The sequence below is a fragment of the Diospyros lotus genome, chromosome 2 (assembly GCF_014633365.1).
Source record: "Diospyros lotus cultivar Yz01 chromosome 2, ASM1463336v1, whole genome shotgun sequence".
Lineage (NCBI taxonomy): Eukaryota > Viridiplantae > Streptophyta > Magnoliopsida > Ericales > Ebenaceae > Diospyros > Diospyros lotus.
In genome coordinates, this window is record NC_068339.1 from 46,233,293 (window position 1) to 46,260,253 (window position 26,961).

Here is a 26,961-nt window from a genome sequence, read left to right on the forward strand (position 1 = left end):
AACCCTTTTTTCAACAACGGCACGAGGCTCCACCTCCTCTTCCAGCTGCTCTGCTACTAGAGGTAAATTTGTACTGACATGGGGTAGTGGTCCTTTCGTTGGCTTGAGTAATGATACATGGAAAACAGGATGAACTTGCACTCCCTCTGGAAGCTGTAACCTGTAAGCCACGGTTCCTACTTTGGCCAGAATAGGAAACAACCCAAAATACTTAGGACTCAACTTAGAAGCTGGAATTGTGGTATAAGGATGCTGTAGAAAACGTCTGACCTTAAGATAGACCTGATCACCTACTTCAAATGATCTTTCAGTCCTTCTTTTATCAACCACTTGCTTCATACGGTTTTGGGTAGTGGCTAACTCCCTCCTTAGAATTGATATCAACAATTGCCTTTGTGAAAAATAATTGCCAACTGCAGCCATAGTGGGGTTAGGTCCTGATATCGCAGGTAGGAGGGTTGGTTTGTGCTCAAACATTGCCTCAAAAGGACTCCTCTTAATGGTACTGTGATAACTAGAATTATACCACCATTGAGCTAGGCCCAACCACTTATTCCAACTCTTGGGTTTTGTGAAACACATGCAACGCAAATAGGCCTCTACACATTGATTAACCCGCTCTACTCCGTTTGACCGTCGGTTTGGAGATGATATGTAGTGGACATATGCAATCCTACCCCCAAATTTTTGAATAATTCATGCCAAAAGTGATTGGTAAAAACCTTATCTCGGTCTGACACGATAGACGTGGGCACCCCATGGATCTTGGCCACTGAATCTAAGAATATTCTAGACACCTCTGATGCTGTAATGGGTGGGTTAAGCTAATAAAGTGGCCGAATTTGGCCAGCCAGTCCACTATCACCAAGATCAGATCCCTCCCTTCCGATCTCGGTAACCCCTCCACAAAGTCCATCGATATCTCCTCCATGCTTGTTCAGGGACTGTTAAGGGCTGCAACAAGCCTGGGTAAGGAACCTGTTTGTGTTTGCACTACTGGCATATTGCACAAGACATCACTAGTTGCACCACATCATTTTTTAGCCTTGGCCAAAAGAAAAGTTGCTTCACCCTTTGATAGGTAACTCGTACCCCAGAATGTCCCCCAATCGGGGAAGAGTGTAAAGCCTTCATAATCTACTCCTTAAGTGTTTGGTCCTCTCTTACCACCAATCTGCCTTTGTAACGAAGGACCCCATTATTTAAGGTATACCCTTGAGGATTCCCAGGTTGCACTGCTAATTGGGCCACCCTCTCCTTAATCCATTCAGTGGTGTCATAGCTTCTTACCAATTCTTGAATCCACACAGGAAGGGCGGCAGATATTGCATGACAGTTACCCACTTCATCCCTCCTTGACAATGCATCAACAACCACCTTTTCTTTATCCTTTCTATATTGGATTGTAAAGTCCAAACCCATAAGTTTGGAGATGCCCTTCCGTTGTAACTGATTATGCAACCGTTGCTGTGATAAAAATTGAAGGCTTTCATGGTTTGTTTTTATATAAAAAGGTGCCCCCTCCAAATAATGCTGCCACCTGTCCACTGCTCCTAATACCGTAAGTAACTCTTTATCATAAACACTCAATCCTAAGTAACTCTTTGGAGCTAGAGCTTGGCTAATGAATGCCAATCGCCCCTCTTGCATAAGTACAACACCTATTCCCCTGTCACATGCATCCGTCTCCACAATAAAACTCTTAATGAAATCAGGCAATGCTAGCATCGGTGCGTCAGTCATGGCTTTTAAGTTCTACAAAAGCGGCTTCGGCTCTAGAACTTCATTGGAAGGCATCCTTCTTGAGTAGCTCGGTTAAAGGTTTGCTTATTAACCCATAATGCCTAATAAACTTCCTATAATACCCAGTTAAACTGAGGAAACCTCTCAATTCTTTTACAGCCATTGGCGTTGGCCACTCCACCATAGCAACCACCTTAGCTGGATCAGTTCTCACTCCCTTTCCGGACATAATATGGCCCAAATACTCCACTTCAGTTTTAGCAAAGGCACATTTAGATAATTTGACATACATTTGATGAGACCTAAGGACTTCAAATGTAATTTTAAGGTGGAGATTGTGTTGTTCAAAGTCAGGGCTATAGATGAGGATGCCATCGAAAAAAACAAGGATGAACTTCCTTAAGTAGGGTTGGAAAATTCGATTCATTAAAGCTTGAAAAGTAGCGGGCGCGTTGGTCAAACCAAAGGGCATGACAGTAAATTTGTACAACCCTTGGTGTGTTCTAAAAGCGGTTTTGTGATTGTCATCCGGTGCCATTCGAATTTGGTGATAGCCAGACCTAAGATCCAGCTTGGAGAAGACCTTGGCACCCCGTAATTCGTCCAACAAATCTTCAATTAAGGGTATGAGAAACTTATTTTTGACAGTGTTAGAGTTAAGTTGCCTATAATCGATGCAAAATCTCCATGTACCATCTTTTATTTTGACAAGTAGTACAGGAGAGGCATATGGACTTTGGCTGGGACGAATTATAGAGGTTTTTAGATAGAATTGACTTGTTTTTCGATTTCTGATTTTTGAATGGGGGAATATTTGTAAGGCCGGATATTAATGGGGTCAGAATGTGTCTTCAAAGGAATGAAATGGTCCAAAGAATGTTGGGGTGGCAAAGAATGAGGCTCGTCAAACAAGTCCTTAAAATCCGTCAAAAGTAGGTGCGAAGTATTTGGATTATGTACCTTTTTAGAAACTTGAGATTCAATGGTTTGATTAGCTGGTTGTCCTTGTCTTTGATATCCTTCTCTACAGCTACCGCTTGTAACAAATATAGCTGTGCTATCTGCCTAGCTTTAGTGATCATCATCTTTTGCAGCTTACTACCCCTGATTAACTTGCATTCCCCTTGCTCCAGTGCCCAGCAAAGTAAGTCTCTTGCCCCCCACTTCTACAGTCACCTACAACTTATTGAAATCAAAAGTTAAGGGGTTGACCGTCTTCATCCATTCAACACCGAGGACAATATCGTATCCCCCTAACTCTAGAACCCTGAGATCAGCCACAAATTCTCGAGTCTGTATCACCTATTTAAAACCCATGCATTTGTAGTGGCTGTACATCCTACTAGCATTAGCCACTTTCACAGATAAGGGTGTAGTTGCTGTCAAAGGCCATTTCAAACTGTTGGACATAGTTTCACTGATGAAACTATGGCTGCTCCCACTATCAATCAACACCATTAGGCTTGTTCTTCCCACTTGACCTTTTACCTTAATGACTTGCCCCATGGGACTGCCTTTCAATGCATGAGATGAAATTTCACCCCCTTCCTCACCTTGCAATTCCCTTGGGCACTCTTCTTCTTCATCCACCACTTCTTCTTCTTCTTTCTCCCCATCTGACCCCTCTATTTGCATTAATTGTTTCTTACATTGATGCCCAAAACTATACTTGTCTCCACATTTGAAACAGAGTCCTAACTGTTGCCTCTGTTCCATCACTGCATTTCGGGGCCCACTAGGGTTATACGATCCCTTAGGTGTTCCTTGAGTTACTAATGGAGGCATGGCCTCGAAATTACCCCCACCCAATTGGCCATTTCCCATTCCCGTTCTGAGAGGCACCTTATGTTTTTTGAAAATTGCTTCTAATGTCAACTCCTCGAGCCTAGCTTTCTTAGTTGCTTGACTCACTGTCGCGGGCATCAACATTTTCACCATTGAGCAGAGTTCATCCCTCAATCTACTTATGCATGTAGAGACCAGGTCCTCCTCCGTTAACCCTGGCTTAGCCACATACACAATGGCTCTCAATTCTTCAAACCGTGTCTGGTAATCTACTACTGACCCCTTCTGTTTTAGCTTACTGAATTCCTTAATTACATCCCCAATGCTCCTCTCCCCAAACCTTGCACATAGCTTTTCCGCAAAAACATCCCAATTTTTTTCAAGACCATGATCTTGGATCCACCCTTGGTACCAATAATCAGCTGTATCGTTTAGATAGGCTGCGACCAAGGTAACCTTCCGTTCCTCCAACACCTTATACAATTGGAAGAATCTCTCACAATGCCTCACCCACCACTTAGGCTTCGTTCCTTCAAACAGAGGAATTTCTAGACGTGCACTAGGGGTATGGTTATGGGAATTATATTGAGGGTTCCGCACTTGGGTTTCTTGATTTGGACGAGACTCCTCCGGCTGGCCTCGATTTGGTGTGTGGTCTTGGGTGGGCAGTAAGGGTTCCAAATTACCCGTAGAAGAGAATTCCGATGAGAGTCGGAACTGCGGCAAGGACGATAAAATGCCCAATACGCTATTCAACCTCTACCCGTATTGCTCCAACGCCTCGCGGTTTCTTTCCGAATCTCACTTTATCAACTCCTTCAACCCGATCAATTCCTCCCGCGCTTGGGTCATCACCTCTTGGGTTTGATGCATCTCGAACTCGACCGCTTCCATCTGTTGGGTCTGTGTACCCTCGGTCATTCTTCCCAAATCAGTTCTGCCTTCATCCATCACAATTCTCCGGTCACCCACAGTTGGTTCGACCGGCTCTGATACCATAATGTCAAGACCCAAGAATGGATCTTGGACAGTTTTGGTAATTAACCGTAAAGAGAAGAAAGAGAGCGAAAAGAGAGAAGAGAGAACGAGAGAGAGATGGAAACTATGCTTCTGTTATTCAATGCTTTCTTCCCTCCCAACAGATTACATTTATATCACCCTAACAGAGTTATCAAGGGTTGTTATGGCCAGCTCCCGCCTACCACAACTAACTAACTAACATACAAAGTAGGCCTTATTCCTTAACTACCCTTAGGGTCGTGACAGTTCATAAAATAATTAGTAATTAAGCAGAACCTGTCAAAACTTATTAACTATTAAGCAACAGAATTGTAGATTATTTACTGGGAGTTGTTTGATAAAAGTAAATAGTAATTAATAGAAGCTGCAATTTATGAAGTTATTGACAATCAATGATCAACTGGAATATTGTTGTTTATGATTTTGTTTTCTCAGTCTTTGGGATGTTAAAGACATGGTTTTTTCTTCCATTTGTTTAATCGCTTTTTATCTAAGAATTTCTACATGTTAGGCTTGTGCATGAGTTATTGGTCCAAAATTGTCTGTAATCATGTATCATTTCCTTTGTTGATGCCATAAACAAAAATGAGATATCCTTGTAAGCTAGTTAGAGTATATATCATTTGAATTTATTAATGAAAACAAGGATTTAGTTAAATGCTGCTAGTTAGAGTAATGGCTACTAGTTTATATTTACAGGTGATTGTTGTTTCATTTCTTTGGGATGTTAAGGACACAGTCTATTTTTGCATTTGTTTATTCACATTCTGTCTAAGAATTTCTACATTTTAGGCTTGTGCTCTAGTTATTGGTCCAAAATTATCCGTAATCATTTATTATTTCCTTTATTGATGCCATAAACAAAAATGAGACGTACTTGTAAGCTTCAAGATGGAGACCACTTTAAATAAATGTAGTAGGGCTGAATGTATTATTTGAATTTATTACTGGAAGCAAGGATTTAGTTGAAGGATTCTAGTTATAGTGCTGGCTACTAGTTTATATTTACAATATAGTGAAGAAAATTTCGTTCCTAAGAAAGTGGTATTGTACCTGCATTGGATCACTGCCCTTTGCTTGCATTATCAAATGGTGATGTTATTTCATTATGCATGGTTTGTTTGGGCTTATATATTCGGTTGTAGGACACACTCAAACATGTCTGCAGAATACTATGAACTTGTAGCATTCTATATATACAGTAAACTATGGTACTAAATCAACAGTGAAGAAAAAGATAGATCACCGCAAGGGAAAATATCTACAAGCTAAAGTTCAATTTGTTTATTTTAATTTGTAATGTCCACTTTTTATATTTTGAGAACATTATAGAATGGTAATGCCAAAGAAACTGCTATGAAAATGTTATTGTCTTGATGGTTTGTCTTTGTAGAAAGTCATGTGATTACAATTTTGTATTTAAGTGTATGGTTAATTTTGTCACTAGGTCACAGTTTTTCTTTCCTTAACCGACTCCATATGGTCGGTTTTTCTCTTGTAATCTATATATGTGTATGTTTGATCAAAAGAAAAGGTGAGAGAGGTTTTTCTATCTAAAAACTACATGGTATTAGAGCAGGGTTAGGCGGAGAGTTCAGAGAGAGAGAGGGAGAGAGCAGTGAAGATGATGAAGTTAATTTCCTGAGAGAAAACACTGCCATCGTCGGCCACTGCCCATCTCCTTCATCTTCGTTCGCCATCACCGCAATTTCAACCACAACTATCACTGTTGTTGTCGCCCTTAACTGCAATCACAACCGTTGAAACCACGTCGAGAGAGAAACAGAAGTAGTGAGAGAAGATGCCGACCAGTCACGGATTGAGATCCAGAACAAGAGACCTGTTCTCTCGGCCCTTCAGGAAGAAAATGAATGATCCTTCCGTTGACGCCCAGGACTTATCGCATTGGAGACTATGTCGACATCAAGGTTAACGGGGTCGTCCATAAGGGCATGTTCCCCAAGTTCTACCATGGTCAGACTGGCTGTGTTTGTAACGTCACCAAACACTCCATCAACATTGAATTCAACAAGCAGGTGGGTAACAAGATAGTCAGGAAGCAAATTCATTTGCAGGTAGAGCGAGTTTAGCCTTCAAGTTGTAATCTGGAATTTAAATAGAGAATAAAAAGGAATGATAGACTGAAGGCCGAGGCTAAGGCTAAAGGAAGAGACACATCAAATTAAATCATAATTAGCCTTTGGGAGATCTCAAGACTCAAGAGGTTGTTAGTCATATCTCTAGTGGAACTGAAGGATGATGTTGGTGCAATACCAATAAAATAAATCTACTTTCACAGTGGCTCAGAAAGTTTTTTTTTTTTTTGACTGCACTTAAGGTTAAAATGGTGGACAATTAAGGTTATTGTTTCAGCCCAAGTATAAAGAGCATTGTAAGGGTTATTGCTTCAGCCCAAGTGTAAAAAACATTATAAGGGTTATTGTTTGATCTCGTGAAAAAGTATAGTGTGGTTATAATTGAACCCATCAAAAGCTATCATTGTAAAGGAGGATAGTGCTCAAAGACGACACAAGAAATTTAGGATGCCACAAAGGAGGCATATTCCGACATTGAGGACATAGTAAAGGCATTGTCAAGTAAGACCTCTCGGTTATCCAATATCTTAGTCGTCTAACTAGATATTGACAACAACTCAACATGTTCAAAGTGACCTAAATAGGCAGACATTTTATAAAGAAAAATTTGAATGTGGACAAAGATCTACTAAATACTCAGTTTGAAGATGTGAAGATCCAAACTAGGCTTCCTTAATATTTACAGTTCAGCTTGAGGGGGCATGTAAAAAATCATATGATTATAATTTTGTATTTAAGTGTACAGTTAATTTTATCACTAGGTGACAATTTTTCTTTCCTTAACCGACTCCATATGGGTAATTTCTCCCTTGTAATCTATATATATCTATGTTCAATCAAATGAAAAGGTGAGAGACATTTTTCTATCCAAAAACTACAGTCTCTGTTAAAACACCATTGTTGGTAATATTTTTGTGGTAAAAACAGGTGCTTCTTGTTTCATTCTTGTTAAAAGTTGTCTAGAGTATAGGATAAGAAAATCAGTGTATTTTTGAGGGCCAAGGAAGCATTAAATAAAACTTTATATCCTATGTTGTAATTAGTGATAGTTGGGGGGTTAAACTGTAAATATTTAATAATCTTCATTGGGATATCTGCCCACTGTTATAAATAGAGGGCTAGGGGTAGCAGGCAAAACAGAGTTATCAGTTTTTCTGTTTGTAACGAGTATGATCGCTAGAGAGAAAGGCTAGAGTTTGGTAGCTTTGTAATCTTGGGGTGAAGACTTGGTGTACTCGGGAAATAGAAGAAGGGAGAAAACAAACTGTGTAACTGATCATTCTTTGAATAAAAGGAGGCTGCTCGAGGAGGTTCAAGACTGGATGTAGATTGTCCTAACAAGGCAATCTGAACCAGGATAAAATCTGGCCTTTGTGGTTTGTGTTTTCCGGTTCTTATTTGTTTCTTTCTTGTTCTGTTTTATGCCTTCAAATTCTGTTCTTTGTTATACCTTTATGTGTGGTGTGTTGGCCGGTGAGTTGAGAGTGATTGTGAGAGGTGTTTGATCGGTTTCTTTGATGATTACAAGGCTGCCAGTGCTCCCAATTTATAACAATTCTAAATGAGGGGCCATCACATCTGAACTTTTTGTGGGGCTTGCATTAGTCTAAGGGTAACATGACAGATTAAGAATTGCTCTAGTCCAATTGCTGTAAAATGTCCATTTAGCAGCATGGTAAGAGATATCAGATAATCACCTTTGTTTATGGTAATCATATTTGTAAGTTTCACTTCCAATGGACCCTTCAATTTATATGTATAACTGGGAGGGGAGGTGCTATGTGTACCAACTCCTTAGGATACACAGCATGGTTTAAATTTAGGTTACTTATTTCAACCCTGGTTTTGTTTCTAATGTTGTAATTTGTTGCCCCTTTTCTGGCTTATAGTGTGCATATCAAATATAGAATCTTCCTTTCTGCCATCGAGTACCTGCCATTCTCTACTGGAGATGATTCAAAAGGCAGTTTTGAAGAAATCATTGAGAGGTTTCTATCTCTTTCCTTGACTTTCGTTTCATCTTATGATATAAATACGTTGTATTATTCTGCAATGTTCATTATAATGCTTTTTAACAGGGTTCTTTTGAGATCTCGAGAAATCAAACCTGGAAAATATGATAAGTCATCTGATGTTGCTGAGCAGCACCATCTGCAGAGTCTTCAAAAGGCTATGGTTGTTCAGTGGCTCTGCTTTACACCTCCTTCCTCTATTAATGATGCTGATGCTGTTAGTACGAAACTTCTTCTACGAGCACTGTTGCATAGGTAACTGATAAATTAGAACTTCAAGGGCTAGAAATTTTGTGGTTGCCATTTCTAGACAGTTACATTATAGACCAGATGCATCATGCGTGTAGTTATACATTATACCACAGTGTTGACACATTTTGATAGGAGCTTCAAACTGAAGGCTTCTAATAATATTAAGAGTACTCTGATTAAAAAATATTTAATATGAACAGTACCTGAAGTTAGCTGTTAAATGTCAAGTTTGCCAAAAGGAATGCCCTTAATGCAGGCTCTGAAACCACTTAATATGTCAGAGATGCCTTGTGTGAAGCTCTTCCCCATACAAAGAAGAGGAAGATAAGGGAAAACAGAGTATCCCCCTTTAGGCATTCTAGGATTCTGAATCGTAGAAGCATAGAAACAAGAGGGTTAGATAATTTATCTATTTCTGTTATTATCACAGTTATTATTTAATAAGCTTAAGACTACTTTTTTTTGTATTCTTACTATTTTTTCCCCACAAATGGAAGCTAGGGTCTGATCTCATCAAAGGAAAAGGGGGGTTCTTTAATTATCCATTGCTGATGCCTGTGTACCTGGAAGCTCAGTACTGAAGCAATTACCTGATATGCACTGCTAATTGTAGAATTTTTGAAGTCACACTTGAATTTGATGCGTTTAGAACAATCACATCTTCATATTTTTTAGCATGTACTGAAAGAATCTTTGTAATTTGGGAATGGCAAACTATGGTCATTTGTGGGTATAAGATGTGAACAAGGAGGTTTGACACTGAGGATAACCACTTTGTACAAATAAAACATAAGGTTCAGCCAGACACAGTCCAATATTATTTCCTTCTGAGTCAACAATCCCTTTCAGCAATTGCTCTGTTCCCCTGGGATGGCGTATGGTGAACTGGCATTAGATAATTTACTATGGTCTCCACCTATTTATGCATAAGGATGACCTTGCACATGTCCTATAGCCAGAACTACCTGATCTAATTGGCTGTGGCCCTGCCTAGTTTTTACTTCACTTAGAGATCTGATTTCAACCAAGTTACAGGAATCTTATATGTTGCAGGTATATGGAATTTTAATTGATAACCCTATGGAATGACTCATAAGAATGAATCTTAGCCTTAGCACCTGTGTGATCAAGGATATGTCATGTCATATATCTGTATCAGCATAAACGTTCACTACTGATGGCGAGCAAATCATTGCTCAAATTCCTCTTTTTGGTGAATAATCTGAATTGACAATAACAATTCTTTCATATTGCCTTGCTTTTGTACTGGAATGGAGCTCTACTTTTCAATATCATCACTGTTGTGGGAGCTTTTGGGTTCCGGTCATGGTCTTCTTTTTGTTGCTTTGATTAATCTCTGCTATCAATATATGGTTTGAAATTTTATATGTATTAAAAAACATAGTAATATGTCTAGTTTTGTTATCTTCTGTTCTGTGGTGTTAACTCTTTACATACTGTTATGTATGGTTTTTAGCTGTTTAAGCATAATGCTAACTATTACACTATTTTTCCTGTCTTTGGCTCTTCCTCTGACTTTAAGAGTATTAATATTTCATTATTATTGTAGCAACGTACTGTTCAGGGAGTTTGCTCTTATTTCTATGTGGAGGGTGCCGGCAATGCCCATAGGTGCTCACACATTGCTTAGTTTTCTTGCTGAACCTTTGAAACAGAAAACAGAAAATCTACTTTCTGCTGATAATGGTGATGTTTCTGAGCACTTAAGAGAGTTTCAGGATTGGGTATGCTACTGTTTTGTATTTTTTTATTATAATGGATGCTGTTTATGATTTTCTTTGGACTTAAGAAATAATCTTGCCTGAGTTTCATTCTATGCAATATTTGGTCAATTAGAGTGAGTACTACTCCTGTGATGCAACATATCGGAACTGGCTGAAAGTTGAGTTGCAGAACACTGAGATTTCTGCCGTTGAGTTGTCAGTTGAGGAAAAGCAAAGAGCAATTAGAGCTGCCGAAGAAACTCTACATTCTTCATTGACACTGCTTCTAAGTGAGTGCGTGTAACTATTTTCTGGGAAGATTTGCATATATATATATATTTGCCCTAGCTAGCTTTTTACTTGTATAGTTTTTTGTTATGGACCTTTGTGCTGTTGAATTCATCGCACTTAATTTGAATTTTGTCCCACTTGGGGGTTCTGAGTGTTGAATTTATGTTCTGCACTCTAATTGAATCATCTTTTTTTCTAGGAAAAGAAAATTCGTGGTTGATTCCCACTGAAGATCATGTTTATGAGTCTGTAGAACCTTTATTCCTTGAAATGCGTGCCAGTGCAATGCTTTGTCTGCCTTCTGGAGAATGTTTGTGCCCAGATCCCACCTTATGTGCAACACTAATGAGTGCTCTTTACTCAACAGTAAGCGAAGAGGTTGTTTTAGAACGTCAATTGATGGTATGTTTTTCCTTGATCTTCTTGTTTGATTCAGAGTGGTGGAATGGAAATTTAATATTTTGGGAGACATTCTGTACTTTGCACTTTGGATTGCATTAATTTAACTTTTATGGTCTGGTAATGTGTTAAGATGTACTTTTTTCTGTAGCTGGTAACTTCTTCATCCAGGATTTGGTCCATTTATCAGAGAGTTTGAAGTATAATTCCATCTGAATAAGTGCACATTTTGTTACATCCCATGTGATACAGTTAGGAGGCTCCACTTGGCATGATAATCTCCGTCACACAACACTTTCACTCACTGTGTGGCTCAATTTGACTGTTGGAGTCACTTGTCCAATGGAATACTAAGGTGGTTTGCAAGAGGTTTTACTTTCTCTTCCCTTCTTCAAACTTCTCTTCTAGGGAATTTACTTGGCCTAATAGAGGAATGGCACACAGTGTTTCGTCCTCGGTCAGGACCATAAAGTCATCTCCACCACTCAACATATATGGTGTGCTCCCTTTGCAATTAATTGATGAACCACTTGAGCGCTACTTGTCTTGCTATGAGATGACCACTCAACCATTGGTAACTTGGCAAAAGGCTTTTCCTTCTAAAGCACTTCCTCAACAAAATGATTCCTCTATGGTCTCCACATCTCATCCACCCCTGGCTATGGGTAGGACTGAGATTCTCGAGCTTGGGTTGTTGTAAATTTCTTAAACTATAGGCATTTTAAGGTGCTCATCTGTTGCATCAACAAAAAAATGGGCCCTTGGCTTTGACTGTTCATTAATAAAAGGATACCACGAGGTGAAGGACACTATAAGGAGTTTGGTGCTATTGAATCCATCACCAACATCGTTGTAATACTGGTCGGTACACCGTCCAGTGTTGCTGGCATCTATTGGTATGTTATTCAAAATGAAATAACCAATATTTAGTACCAGATTTCTTCTGGAAAAAATGAGATCTACAATTATGATTTTAATCATCTTGCCTTATTAATTCTATGGGTAATGTGAGAGAATAATTTGGAGAGAAAAACCTAAGAGATTAACCTCTCTTAACTTGTTATTTATGATAGGCATAACAAGTCTTAACCTACGGGCTAATTACAAGGCCTAATAATTACAAATAAAACACACATAAAATATGTACAATTATACAAATAATTCTAATACTTCCCCTCAAACTGGAGCATAGATATTATATGCACCAAGTTTGTTACAAATATTTTCTACTCGAGGATCCTTTAGAGATTTGGTGAAGACATCTGCAAGTTGATAATTGGAGTTAACAAACTTTGTAACAATAACACTTTTAACCAACTTTTCCCTAATAAAGCGACAGTTGATTTCAATATGTTTGGTCTGTTCATGGAACATTGGATTGGAAGCAATGTGCAAGGCAGCCTAATTATCACAAACAAACTTTAGAGGGGACACTTCACAAAACTTGAGTTCTTGCAGGAGTTGCTTAAGCCAGACAAGCTCACAAGTTGCATTAGTCATAGCCCAATACTCTGCCTCTGCACTGGATCTAGCTACTATATTTTGTTTCTTATTTTTCCAAGAAACTAGATTTCCTCTCATAGGAGCACAATATCTAGAGGCTAACCTACGATCAGAAGGAGATCTTGCTCAATCTGCATATACATAACAAAAATATCTGTCCCCCCTATTCTCTTGGAGCAGTCCTTTACCCGGTGCTCTTTTGATGTATCTCAGAATTCGGATAACAACATTTCAGTGAGAATCAAATGGAGAATTGAGAAATTGACTAACTATACTCATAGCAAAAACAATGTTAGGATAAGTGACTGTGAGATAGTTCAAATTGCCTACTAGTCTTCGATACCTTTCAGGATCTGAAAAGAGCTCCCTCTGTCCCAGTAAGAGTTTGACATTTGGGTTTATTGGAGTGTCAACCGGTTTGTAGTTCACCATACCAGTTTCTTCTAAGATGTCAAGTGCATACTTCCTTTGAGAGATTGAGATACCATCTCTTGATTGTGCAACTTCAATACCCAAGAAATATTAGAGTCTGCTAGGTCTTTGGTTTGAAAATGCTGATCTAGATGTTCCTTCAGTTTTTTTATGCCCACTTGATAACTCTCTGTGATAACAATGTCATCTACATAAACAATAAGGTAGATGCATAAAGAAGTGGAGTGTCGATAGAAAATCGAATGATCAACTTCACTCTAGGTGAGACCAAAGGCTTGAACCACAATGTTAAACCTGTCGAACCACGCTCATGGAGATTGTTTCAGACCATAGAGAGACTTATTGAGTTTGCAGACTATATTGGACTCCCCTAAGGAACAAAACCAAAACCAAGTTGTTGCTCCATTTAAACTTCCTCTAGTAAATTATCATGGAGAAATGCATTTTTAATATTCAATTGATAAAGCGGCCAATGATGCATGACAGCTATAGAAAGAAATAGGAGAATAGAGGCCATCTTAGTGACAAGAGAAAATGTATCACTATAATCTAACCCATAGATCTATGTAAAACCTTTGGCAACCAAGTGGGCCTTAAGATGATCCATCTGTCCATCGGGGCCCACTTTAGGGGTGAACACCCATTGGCAACTAACGAGAGTCTTTCCTGGTGGTAAAGACACCAAATCCCAAGTACCATTTGAATGTAAGGCTCTAATCTCATCTAACATAGCTTGGCACCAACTAGGATGCAACATGACTTCACTTGTGGTTTTAGGAACAGAAACATAGGAAAGATTCGAAACAAAGGCACTATAAGCAAGTGACAAATGGTCATAGCACAAAAAGTTATAAAGAGGGTGTGGATTACGAGAAGATCGTGTACCTTTGCAGAGAGCAACAAGAACGCTATCTGGCTTAGGATTCGTGGTAGGAGGAATCACTGACGGAGAGAGTGAGTCAGGAGAGTCCTGTTTGGGAGGAATGCTAGCATTGGCAACGGGTTGAGGACGGCGATGATATGTAAGAAGGGGAGGATCGTGGAATGTGGACCTGAAGATGGTAATGGGGGGTGTGAATCAGGCTAAGCAACCAAGAAGAAAGACTGTTGTTCAAAGAAGATGACATCAGCATACATAAGCTAACGGTTCAACTCAGGAGAGTAACACTTATAGCCTTTCTGTAATCGGGAGTAGCTGAGAAAGATACACTTGAGAGATTTGGCAGCAAGTTTATCCTATCTAGGTGAAAAATAATGCACAAAACATATACATCCAAATACACGAAGGGGAATAGAATAAATTGGTTGTGTAGGAAACAAAAGAGAATGAGAAATTTTGTCCTTTAACACTAAAGATAGCATGCGATTTATCAGATAACATATAGTAAAAATATCTCCCCCAAAATTTGGTGGGAAAATTGACATGTAAAAGTAGTGTTCGTGTAGTTTTAATGAGATGTCAATTTTTACGCTCAACAACACCATTTTGTTGAGGTGTGTAAGGACAAGAAGATTGATGCAAGATGCCATTAGCAATCATGAACGTAGTAAATTGAGAGGAAAAGTACTCAAGGGCATCATCACTACATAAAGCACGTATAGAAACTCCAAACTATGTTTTTTTTTCCAGCAGTAAGTGTTTGAAAGATAGAAAACAATTCGAACCGATTCTTCATGAGAAATAACCAAGTGCAATGAGAGAAGTCATCAATAAAAGTAATGAAATATGAAAAATCTAGAGTAAAGTTGACTTGATCGGGCCCCCATACATTAGAGTGCACAGGGAAAAGGGGAGCCTCAACCCTATTATTGACGCGACTAGAAAAAGAACTACGAACGTGTTTACTACGTTGACATGACTCACAATTAAAAGTGGATAATGACGAAAAACTATGAACTAATTTCTTCAGTTTGAAGAGGCTGGGATGACTGAGACGAGAGTGAAGGAAGTATGGGAAAGTCACACTAGTGCAAGCTATCGCTGAACTAGGCACAAGAAGATGATAGTGGCCCTGTTACTCACGCCTGACGCCAATCATCCGCCCCATACCTGGTCCTGCACACAAACAGAAGTGGAAGTAAAGGTTATTGAACAGTCTAGTTCTCTAGTAAGCTAACTAACATAAAGTAAATTAAAAGGACTACGTGGGACATAAAGGACATAATTTAAAGAGAAAGATGAGGTATGAGAGGTTTTCCCTATCCCTTTAACTAGTATTTTGGTGCTATCTGCAAGAGTGATTATTGGTAAATGTTCAGAAAATGTAAGGGTAGAGAAAATATTTTTGTTACCACACATGTGATCAGTGGCGCCAGAGTCCAAAATCCAAGGCCTAACAGAAGGGCTTTGAGTAGGGGTGTTCAAAAAAACCAGTGCACTGCGGAAACCGGGCAAACCGAATCGAACCAAACCGATTCGATCGGTTTTTTTTTTTGGCGGTCGAAAACGGTTTGGATTCTGTCCAAACCGCACGGTTTGCGGTTTAGACAGTTTGCGGTTCGGTTTTAAACCGAACCGCCCAAGAAAATAATAAAAAAAATTATAAAAAAAATATTATTATAAAAATCTAATAATTGGCAGCCCATCCTATTTATTTTTTACACTATTTTGTCTTTTTTTTTTGCTCCTATTTATTTACATTTAATTGTCTTTATTTACCAATATTTGTGTCTTTATTTACCATTTTTAAATATCTTTTTTAGTGATTTTAAATAGCATTTCAAACCGAGGTAAACCGCACCAAACCAAACCGCAAATACGGTCTGGTTTGGTGCGGTTTGGCCGAACCCAAACCAGACCGCGGTCTGGTTTGGTTGAAAAACCGCACTAGCGGTTTGGCGTGCTAAAAATGATTCAGACCGGCCAAACCGCACCGCGAACACCCCTAGCTTTGAGTAACACAAGCCATGGGATTATCGGTGGATTGCTGAGATTCTTGGAATTTCAAGAAAGCCTCATAGCCAGTAGCAGACAGGGTTACCGTCAGAGGGCCCAATGCTGGACTAGGGTCACTCTGTGCAACTTGAGTCGCCTGGCATGTTTGATATGCAAGAGGGGCAGCTGGTCTACCATGCTTCTTCCAACACTTGTCTTTCTCATGCCCCTTTTTTTTGCAAAAGTTGCACTGAGGGCGAGAGTGGCTACCAGACCGGCCCTGATTACCACCTGAAGTCTGAGACATTAGAGTAGAGGCCTCGGGAGGGGTACTTGCGAAGCACTAGTAGAGGAAGAAATGCTAGCCATATTAACCAATCTTTTGTATGTATCTTTCATAATAAGGTTAGTAGACTTAGTCAAGATTTGATGGCAGATAGTCTCAAACTAAGGCTTGAGACCAAATAAAGTAAGGACCATGAACAGTTTTTCCCGTTGAGGATAATGAGTGGCTTTGGAAGTAGCGTATGGAAGAAAAGCTTTAAACTCTTGCATGAGAGAACGCATCTGGCCTAGATAGGATTCCATAGATTGATCTTGCTGGATGTTCTTGATAGAGTGGGTAACTGTATAGAGACGCTGAATGTCGTTGGTATAACATTTAGCGAGTTTTTTCCAAAACCACATAACAAGTTTCCAACAGCCGAAAGAGCTGCAAAATAGATCGATCAATAGAATTCCATATCATTAGAATTTCATAAAATATTATATAACTGAGCATCAAGCTGTTCCCATTTAGCCTTGTTGGCTGCATCGACATCCTCTGCCTTCTTGGTGAGATGGTCTACTTGTCCCTGCCCCTTGAACCACATCTTGACAGAGGCTGCCCATGAGAGATAGTTGGCAAACACTATCAACTTGTCAGAGGTGATAACAAGGGTCCCTATGTTGGAAAGGGTGAACGGTTAAGATGCAAATGCGGCACCAAGAGTAGAGTTGGCATCACTCAAGGACGACACGGTGGAGTTCATGCGAATAGATTGAAAATTCGGTGTTTAAAAGCTGTTGGGTAATTGATACACATAGATCAGGAAAACAGACACCGGGGACGGGTTCAGGAGGCTTCGTTGAGGTTCTGGTGAGAAGATGACAATATTTCGACGATGCACGTGGGAACGCATTCCCACGTGCCGACGCATAAGGACTTTGGCTAGAAAATTCCGATGGCGTGTGAGGACTCTGACGACGATGGGTCTTCGGTGGTCGGCCAATTTGACGACGGTGAACACTGTGGCGGCAGTGGTGGTGCTGACAAATGATGGCCGGATAGTGAACGTTGGGCCTTGATAGGGGCGGCGAGGAGAGAGGAAAAAGAGGATTTTTAGGGTTTTCTCACCGATGGCTTTGATACCATGTGAGAGAATAATTTGGAGAGAAAAATCTAAGAGATTGGCCTCTCTTAGCTTGTTATGTATAATAGGCATAATGAGACTTAACCTAGGGCTAATTATAAGGCCTAATAATTACAAATAAAACTCACATAAAATATGTACACTTATACTAATAATTCTAATAGGTAACATCACCATAAATCTTCCTATCTTTTTCAATGATTGATCCAAGATATTTCTTAGTTTTAATTTTTTTTTTCTTGTATCTCTTCATTCCACCACCAAGCCTCTTTTTGATTTGGGAGTTTTCCCTTTGATTCTCTTTGAATCATTTTTGTCATATTTCAAATAGTAGTTTCCTTTTCTTTTGCTAAAGGAGACCCACACTGGCTATAAGAGCGCATGAGCCACTTTAGAAGGGAAAGCAGGACCGACTCAACCATCAAACCCATGCAATTGTTGACTAGGAGGGGTCTTGTGGCCCTTTATCCACTGAAGTAACCTCTGCTCTACCACCGATGTGGGATTGGCACCAGGCCAATTCTGTTGTTAAAGGAGAAACGAGAAATGGAACAACCCACACGACATACAAGAGCACAAAAACTACCTCACGGGGGAAAACAGGATCCACCTGAACACCACACCTAGGCAATTGATGACTAGGAGGGGGTCCTGTGACCACCTACCCATTGAGTTAAACTCCGCTCTACCGCTGATGTGGGATTGGCACCAGGCCATGTTCTTTTGCTAAAGGAGAAATGGGGAAATGGAACAACCCACACCACACAGCATACGAGAGCACAAGCGCCAATCTACATTTGGTTAGCCTCTCCTTCTGCAATTCAATCTCTTTTTCTACACACACTTTTCCTTGAAAATAGTTTGTTTTTCACCTTTAAAATCCCACTATTTGATTCTTGGGCTTCAATCTATATAATTTTTCTTCTATTTTTGTTTTGGATGTCAATGATCATAAGTGTATGTTGAGTGGTCAAGGGTTCTCTTGGTATAACTTTACAAGTAGCGATCCTCTTGTATCATAAGAAAGTGGTCTATTTGGTTAGTTGATAAAACATTTTTACATGTGATCGAGTGTTCATCTTGCTTCTTAAACCTAGTGTTGGCTATGATAGGCTCATAGGCTGTGGCAAAATCAAAATAACTTAAGTTTTCACAATTTCTTTCTCCAAATTCAGAACCTCCATGTACATTTCTATACCCATTCCCTTCTTTACCCACATGACCATTTTAAGTCACCTCCTATAATAATATTCTCTCCTCTAGGTATTCCTTGTAGCAACTCCTCTAAATCTTTCCAAAATTTGTCTTTATCTCCTCTCCTAACCCAACTTTTGGTGTTTATATACTAACAATATTCATAGTCTCCTTTCGTAGAACAACATTAGTTGCAATAACCTATCTCCCATTCTTTTCACCATTCACGGTCTGATCCTTTAAATCCTTATTTGTAATAATTCTCACTCCATTCTTTGCCCAATCCTTATGAAAGTTTATATTCATATTTTGTCAACATTTTAGCCTTTTCTCCAATCCATCTTGTTTCTTGGAGGCACAATATTAATTTTTCTCGTAATCATCACATCTACTACTTCCATAGATGTAGGGTTTAGTCCTGGCATTCCAGGTTCTAATCCTTAATCTATAATCTTGGACTAACTTCTTTACTCACATTCGTCCATGGAAATGTGTTATTCCTTGTAGATTTAGCCCTACATTTAGGTGTTGATGCAATACTCCTAGCTCATTTTTCACTGCACTTAGGCAATGCAACATGTTAATAAAAGGGTTAAATCTGTTGCCCTTAGGGCTTGTTGCAAGTGGTAAAGCTCCCAAGTTTCCTTGCAAGTGGCAGGGGATCAACTCTTGGTAGAGGCAAAAATACCCTCATTTGGTGGGGACTAATTGCGTGTCCGCTTGGGAGTGTATAAACTTGCGATCGCATCCAATTGACCCGGAGACTAAATCAAGGGAGAAGGTTAGTCTCCTCCAGGACTAGGCGGGCGAAGCCCAAACACTTGGGTCATAAAAAAAAAGGGGCGGTTAAATCCCGGTCATTTGCTCATTTGTCTAGAATTCATGATGTTTGATCTGAATAGGTTTTATGCTGGCTGTTGGGTAGCTAGCACAAACATTCTCCTTTTATTTGGGCTTAGGATTGGCTGTAAATAACAATCCATAGGGGAAGTTATATATCCCAAAACAGGAGGAGAAAAGAAAACTAATCTTGAATTTTTGGTTATGAATAAGGAAAACTCTAATTTAACTAATTCATTTCTTGGAAAATGAAAAGGAAACATTTTAAGTTAGACAAAAAGAAAAAGAAACATGTCAACTCTCATAGGACTAGAGATTTTGAATAACAAATTTGACCACTTACACCACAACCACCAACAACAAAAAATGCCTTAATCCCACCATGTGGAGTCAATTTTATGGTTCTAGCTCAACAGTCATTTCTATCTATTTTCATATTTTCTAGAAGGCCATTTTGTTCCTGGTCTACATAAGAGTTTTTCACCCAGTCTTTCCTCTATCTCTTTTATTGCATTTTTTGTTATTCCATCCACTTTCTACATAAGTGTGTCTATTAGTCTTGGTCTTACATGTCCAAACTATCTTAAATGTGTCATGTGCATTTTATTTTTAATAGGTGTCATTCCAACCTTATTACAAATAATTTTATTTCTAATTTTGTCTTATCTTATATGGTTGCACATCCACCACTGTAACATCCTCAACTATTTTACGCTTATATTTTTTACATGTTGGTACTTAACTAACATTCCGTGTCATATAATAGAATTGGTCTTATAATTGTTTTATAAAATCTTTCTTTTAGCTTTAGATATGTTTTACAATACACAAAGTCTTTCTTTTAGCTTGAATTGTCCTGCCTTCATTCTGAGTAACATTCTCAATGATCTCTGTCTTTTTGAACAATTGATCAGATTTATTTGATTTTTTTTTTTTTTTTTTTTTTTGGGGGGGGGGGGGGGGGGGGGGGGAGGGGAAGAATAACTCAATCTTCAAATCTTACCACATCATCTGAAAATGCAGAATTTTGATTTCTTTTCAAACCAGAGGATTTGCAATTTGTCAAATGGAAAAACGATAGAGTGCAGACTCATGTTATACATAACATTTTTCTTATAGCATGAGCTTTTGTAGATAGGTTTCTTGTCCACTCCATCATGTATATGTGAGATAATTCTTAAGAAACCAGTTTCCAAAACATGGGTTCTTCTAGTTCTCTTATTCTGTGTGACTGTAGAGGGCTGGGTTCATTGGGTGTGTGTCTTTCTCTCTCTGACCTTTTTCCTGGATGGAAGGTGAGTGTGTCTATCTCAGCAAGAGATAACCAGTGCATTGAGGTTGTTCTTCGCTGCTTGGCAAAGGATGGTGATGGGCTTGGAGCCCATGAACTTAATGATGGTGGTATTCTTGCTTCTGTGATGGCAGCTGGGTTTAAAGGTAAGGCACGGTTGACATTCACTTCCTATGAAGATTATTTTAACTACTTGTTCTTGTAATTTTTTATCCTTCATGAAATCTTAAGAATGAAGAATGGTTCTGTGCTTTCCTTTGATATTCTCATATTTTTATGTGTTACCTGACATAAGAACTTGACACCTGATCCATACCACGCATTGATTGGGACACAAAACCATATTTGAGGATGGCCTTTGTCCTCCAATAATTTGCTGTACCATCATTTATTCCATAATATTTATGTTTTATTTTATTTGAGTAGTCTTTGTAGATGTTGAAAAAAAATGATTGTTTATGTCGTCATAAAATAAGCCTTGTTCAGGACTTTGGATGTCCCATGGAATTGAATTTTCGTCCTTATTCCCGTGAACTTATCATCTGGATGGAGCATTATTGAAATAGCTGTCAACTTCTGAAGCAATTTTAAGATTTTTGACTTAATTGTTTTGAAAACTAAAGCTGTTAACTGGAGCTGGTGGCTATCTCCTATTTAATTTAATGATTCCATTTATAAAGTTCATTTACTTAATATGCTATTAGCGCACAAGGATATTTTCGTTAATTGTACAGATATCTGGTTTCAAATTAAATGATGCCAGGTGGATGCGTTGTTTAGAATTTTTCAAAAAGTCGCTAAATGGTAAGATGGTGGAAGACATGTCAAAGATTGTTTTGCCTTTAAAATAGGAGCATCTTGGTCCTTCTGCACATTCCTGAAAAAAGTGGAGAATAGCCATCATACCTTTGATTTATATTATTAGTAAAATATTAATGTTAAGAACTGTTGAGGGGGTGCAACCACAAGTGCAAATGCTAACCCTCAGTTCTATGGTTAACTTTCCTTTCAACAATTGTGGCCAGTGACCTAGAAATTTCAGTTCCTTATCTTGAACAATGGCACAATATAGTTTTTCAAGCATATGTGTGCTTGTTGATTAAATTTACTAATGGCATCTCATGGGTAATTACTAAGGTTTGTTTTGACATCACATCACCCACATGTCCCATCCTACATGAGAGTTCCTAAACACAGACGTAGACTTGTGATCAAGAGTTTGGACAGGAGCTGGTATTTTTAAAGCACCATTGGTATTCAGGTATAGTATGCTTTATGCATGCAGGAGAGCTGGCTCGATTCCAAGCTGGAGTAACCATGGAGATCTTACGACTAGATGCTTGGTATTCAAACGAAGATGGTTCCCTGGAAGGCCCAGCTACATATATAGTGCGAGGCCTTTGTCGCAGGTGTTGCATTCCAGAAGTTATTCTTAGATGCATGCAGGTAACTTACCTGGAATAAGGGATTCCTATTGTGTGGTTATTTGACATTTTCACTTATCTAATATTCTCTAAAAAGGATTTTTTGATTTTCTTTGCTAGCACAAGGAAATTTGTTAGAAACAAAGGATCTGCATATAGTAGTTCTTAGTTTTTTATTCCTCATTGCCTATGCAGGTTTCCATTTCTCTCATGGAGTCGGGCAATCCACCTGATTGCCATGATCAGTTGATTGAACTTATTGCTTCTCCTGAAACTGGGTTTCTCCATTTGTTTAGCCAACAGCAATTACAGGTATGCTAATTATCAAGTAACTTGAAATTTCATGCAAGAAAATAATGAGTCTTAGCTTGGGGTGGCCAAGAAGCTCCTATCTTGCTCAAAGTTTTATATTTCATTTTGAAAAGGGAGAAAAGTTGGAGTAGAGCTTTGTTGTTTTGAGTATGATTGTAGAAAGAGGGAGAGGGACACAATTGGGATGAAGGAATACCATATGGTCTGGAAGATGAGAGCAACACCCCCACCCAAAAAAAAAAAAAATCTTCAGGTTTTCAATTAAATGACAAAAGCCAAATCATCTTCTGCATAATTTTGGACAGGAGGGTGCTCATGAAGCATATAAATGAATGAGAGAGTAGACTTGAGGGAGATGGAGATGTCCAAATTAAGTGACGTTCCTTTGGCTTTCTAATTTTCCCAACGTACAGCAATCCTTGAACATTTAATATCACTTCTTTTTCTTGGCCTGTTGAATTCATTCAGCCACATTTTTATTCTGTTTGGACCTGCTGTAAACAATGGTACTTTGGTAGGAAATGTAATAATAAAATCTTCCTGCTTAAACATAATGATAACAAAGAGGGGGGAAAAAGTTTAGATAGGCTTAATTGGGTTGAGAGGGATCAGGATCTGATAGGGGCACGAGAACAGTGAGGACTGTCACTGTCCTAGACAATGGTGACATTGTGCTACCCTGGGCTCGGTGATTTAGAAGGGAAATAACAGGAAGAATTGGGCAGGAAGGTAGAAAGAACAGAGGTAGAGAGAGAGAGAGAGATGGGAGAGAAACAGAATAGTTTGTATTCAATCTTTTCATGCCTTCTTCCGTGGAATGGGAGGAGTACATATAGGCGCTTGGTGTGGAAGTGTATGCAACAGGTCCTTCCCTTCCCAGCGGTTACAACAGAATGTTTTGTCTTTTCCTAAGGCCTTACACGTGGCCTTCTACAGCTAACAGAATCTGTTAGCTAGAATATAATGCAATAAGGAAATACAGCAGAGCATAATGGAACAAACAGAAATAAGACTGAAATTAAATGTAAAAAGTAGCCATAGCCGTGACAAGGACCTGCATAGGGGATTTTCAATAACATTGATTCCCCTCAAATGGCATGTAAGATCATTTGGATGATAAAGTATGGATCTGATTTTAGTTTGCATGGTGGTGGCTTGGTGACATTTCCTCTTCAATTCATCTTTAAGAAGACTCAATCCTTGACCCAAGCAACTTTCTGGGTCATATCTATTCCTAGCACATGTTTTATGTTGGCGGTGACTTTTTAGGCTTTGTGTTGATTACTTCAGTAAATTATAAGTATGATAATTGTTTAGTGTTTTTTTTTTTTAATAAAATAAACTAACCACTGCTAAGATAAGGCCTAAGTCAAGGGACCTCCTCTCTATTTTGGGAATTGCACTTGGTACCCTTTAGATTCAAAACTAGGTACAATTAACTCCCTTCCCTTAAGCAATGACCACAAATGCCCTCCCATATATATATATATATCCTCCCCCCCCCCACACACACGCACACACCCTACAAAAACTCGCTGGGTGCAAATTGAACCCAACATCACTGGGTTTGGGTTGCAGCAAGTAGACAGACCCTAGCCATTTCTCCCATCTCACAAAAAAAAAAAGGAAAATTGGTGGTGGCCAGAAACCCAGCTATCACTCTCCCTCCCTCTCATGGGCTCTGCCACTGTGACAGTTGGGGTTTGCATTGAGCCCTAGCAATCATTTTTTTGTTTTGTTTTGGCCGTGGGGGGGTGGGACTGAACGGCAACAGCTATTGGGGTTCAGCCAGTGATGACATTGGTGGCAGCCCATATCGTCAGCTGCTACCGGTGTTTTTCTTTTATTTTTAAATTAGAGAGGAGAGAGAAAAGACAAGGGTAAAATGGTCATTTGTCAAAAAGGAGGGAAGGTCTCTGTAATTAGGCACCTCAAGGCCGGTTACTATAATATACTCTTTTCCTGAAACCTAACAAGATCTTTGATTTCATGATTCTAACTTCTAGGAGTCATTCTATATCTGAAATACCATCTATCTTGTAGCTTTGACCATTTTGGTTAGTGCAATCATAATTAGATTTGATCTTGATAGATTGCTTCTTCTTCTGACCAGGAATTTTTACTGTCAGAGAGAGAATACTCAATACGCGAAATGGAGTTTCAAGAGGGACTTGCTTCTTGATTTCTAGAGTGTAAATATGAGCTACTGATGCATTGTTTATGTAGGTGTGCTATGCTGGTACAGATCATGGAATGGATTGATTAATTAAGTTCTATCATTTGGCACTCCAGGTTTTGTTCTAGCCAGGATGGTTTCTGGGAGAGCCCACCCTTTCTTGTACATTTTCTTCTTTGATTCTTTCTTGACTGGTTAAATTGAAACAATTTCCTCAGTGTTCATCTCTGGATCCCCTCATTCTGGCCTGCAAACCAGCCCAGCTCTTCCTATTTCAGATAGTTAATTTATATTTTATTATTAAAATATTAGTAATGCAGGGTATAAACTATTAAATGCTAAGTTATTATTTTAGATGTCATTATGCTATATTACATATTTACAATATACATCTTAAGGACAATTTATTAGCAAAATATCAATGTTATTTGGCATGCATAATGCTTACATCTTTAAAATACTTCCAAAAACTATTGAAAGTTAATTAATTCAGTAAACATAAATACTAGTTTTTCTTTATTTACAGGATATATGTATAGAGAGGAAATTTTAAAATATTATTTGAAAATTATTTTTGCTTAAGAATATATAACATACATGTAAAACAATACTTTTAATCTTATTTTTACGTAAAAATATCTATGTAACAAAAGAAGACAAACATGAGAATATATAACAATATTTTGTGTATCTGTTTATGATGTGTCCAAGAAAGTAGGGTCAATTGCAAGACATGCCCAAGAGAAAGAAGCTTAGGTGCATTTGATAGCATTTTGTTGAAAAATAAAATATTTTTTAATTTACATAAAAAACAAAAATTATCTCCCCTGGGTGGAATTTTTTATGGAAAACAGGTTAAAAGATGCTTTAAAGGATTGTATTATAGAATTCAATTTCATAGAAAATAAGTGTGTCAAATAAGATAAATGAAATTTAATTCCTTAGATGTAACATTTTTTATGGAATTTTTAGTTATCAAACACGCTACTATAAAGTTGAGAGATCTTCTTGACAAAATAACCTCTAGAGGACTTTTTTGGTTCTTAGAAATAATTTTTTGGGGGACCTTTCAAATTATAAGTTGTCAATCACGTTCGAGATCTTTGTTTGAAAATTTAGAATAGATAATTCTAAAAGATATATTCTCCTATCTGTTGACAATCAACCTTTATGAATAGAAAATGATCAATTAGATCGAAATATATAAAAATTACTATACAAGTTATCTGAATACGTTTCTCTTTTTCAATTAAGACTAATTTAACTATTGGAAAGATCGCACATGAGACATTTTATATCTTTAACTATTTTTTATTTTACAAATCTCCTAGAGATTAAAGGTTAAAGATAAATACTTTTGATAGCTATAAATTTAAATTTATTATTTATCTTGATAATAGTAACTAATTTTTTTGCAAAATAGTAAAATTTTAATATTAATCTCAAAATAAATATTACTAAAATTGTTCAAATCAAATGTCATTTTGATATAAAGTGTGTACTTGAAAAAGTATATATATTTTTATTATTCAAATATCATAAGGGTGTGTTTGATTACCCATATTTGTCATAGAAAATGTCTAATCATGTATAATTATTACATATTTTTTATGAAAACAATCAAACACTTTTTACTTTTTTATAGAAAATATGTGCATGATACAAACATTTAAAACTTCTTTCTATGAAATTTATTTTACAAGGGGATGGGGTGATTTTTATTTTTTAGATAATCATTACATAGAATTAAATTCTAGACAATGCAATCAAACACATCCTAAATAAATAAACTAGTTACCATAGAATATTAATGAATTTTACTAAATTAAATAAAATAAAGGCTAGTGACTCTTATTATTTATTCTATTATTTAATAGAATAATTAGAGATATAATGATTTAAATAAAATATTATATGGAATTTTTCCCATTTATACTATAATAAATAAAAATCAAATTATTTAAAGTTTAAACTCAAACTCATGCTTTGAAGTTTGAAATATAATTTCTAAGAATATTTATATTTGTTTTTAGAAACTAAAATTAAAAAAATGACTAAATTTAATTAGACACTTTTAAAAGGTTGTTGATAACGTCATATTAATATTAATAAAATTTTGATAAATTTATTCAATTCTAGCGTCAAGATTATTGTCCTTCGACAATTTTAGACAATTCCAA

At 37.8% G+C, this 26,961-nt stretch overlaps 1 protein-coding gene across 1 annotated transcript in view; it reads left to right on the forward strand.

Annotated features, from left to right (window-relative positions):
* LOC127795799 (nuclear pore complex protein NUP107) overlaps positions 1-25,005 on the forward strand; it is a 53,065-nt gene extending 28,060 nt beyond the window's left edge. The window contains exons 16-24 of the mRNA XM_052327707.1: positions 8,534-8,632; positions 8,723-8,911; positions 10,479-10,653; positions 10,766-10,922; positions 11,123-11,325; positions 20,874-21,015; positions 22,155-22,315; positions 22,489-22,605; positions 24,719-25,005. Coding sequence (XP_052183667.1) covers positions 8,534-8,632; positions 8,723-8,911; positions 10,479-10,653; positions 10,766-10,922; positions 11,123-11,325; positions 20,874-21,015; positions 22,155-22,315; positions 22,489-22,605; positions 24,719-24,787 — 1,312 coding nt within the window. The 3' untranslated portion in view covers positions 24,788-25,005. The remainder of the gene's footprint in view (positions 1-8,533; positions 8,633-8,722; positions 8,912-10,478; positions 10,654-10,765; positions 10,923-11,122; positions 11,326-20,873; positions 21,016-22,154; positions 22,316-22,488; positions 22,606-24,718) is intronic.
* Positions 25,006-26,961: the final 1,956 nt, after the last annotated feature.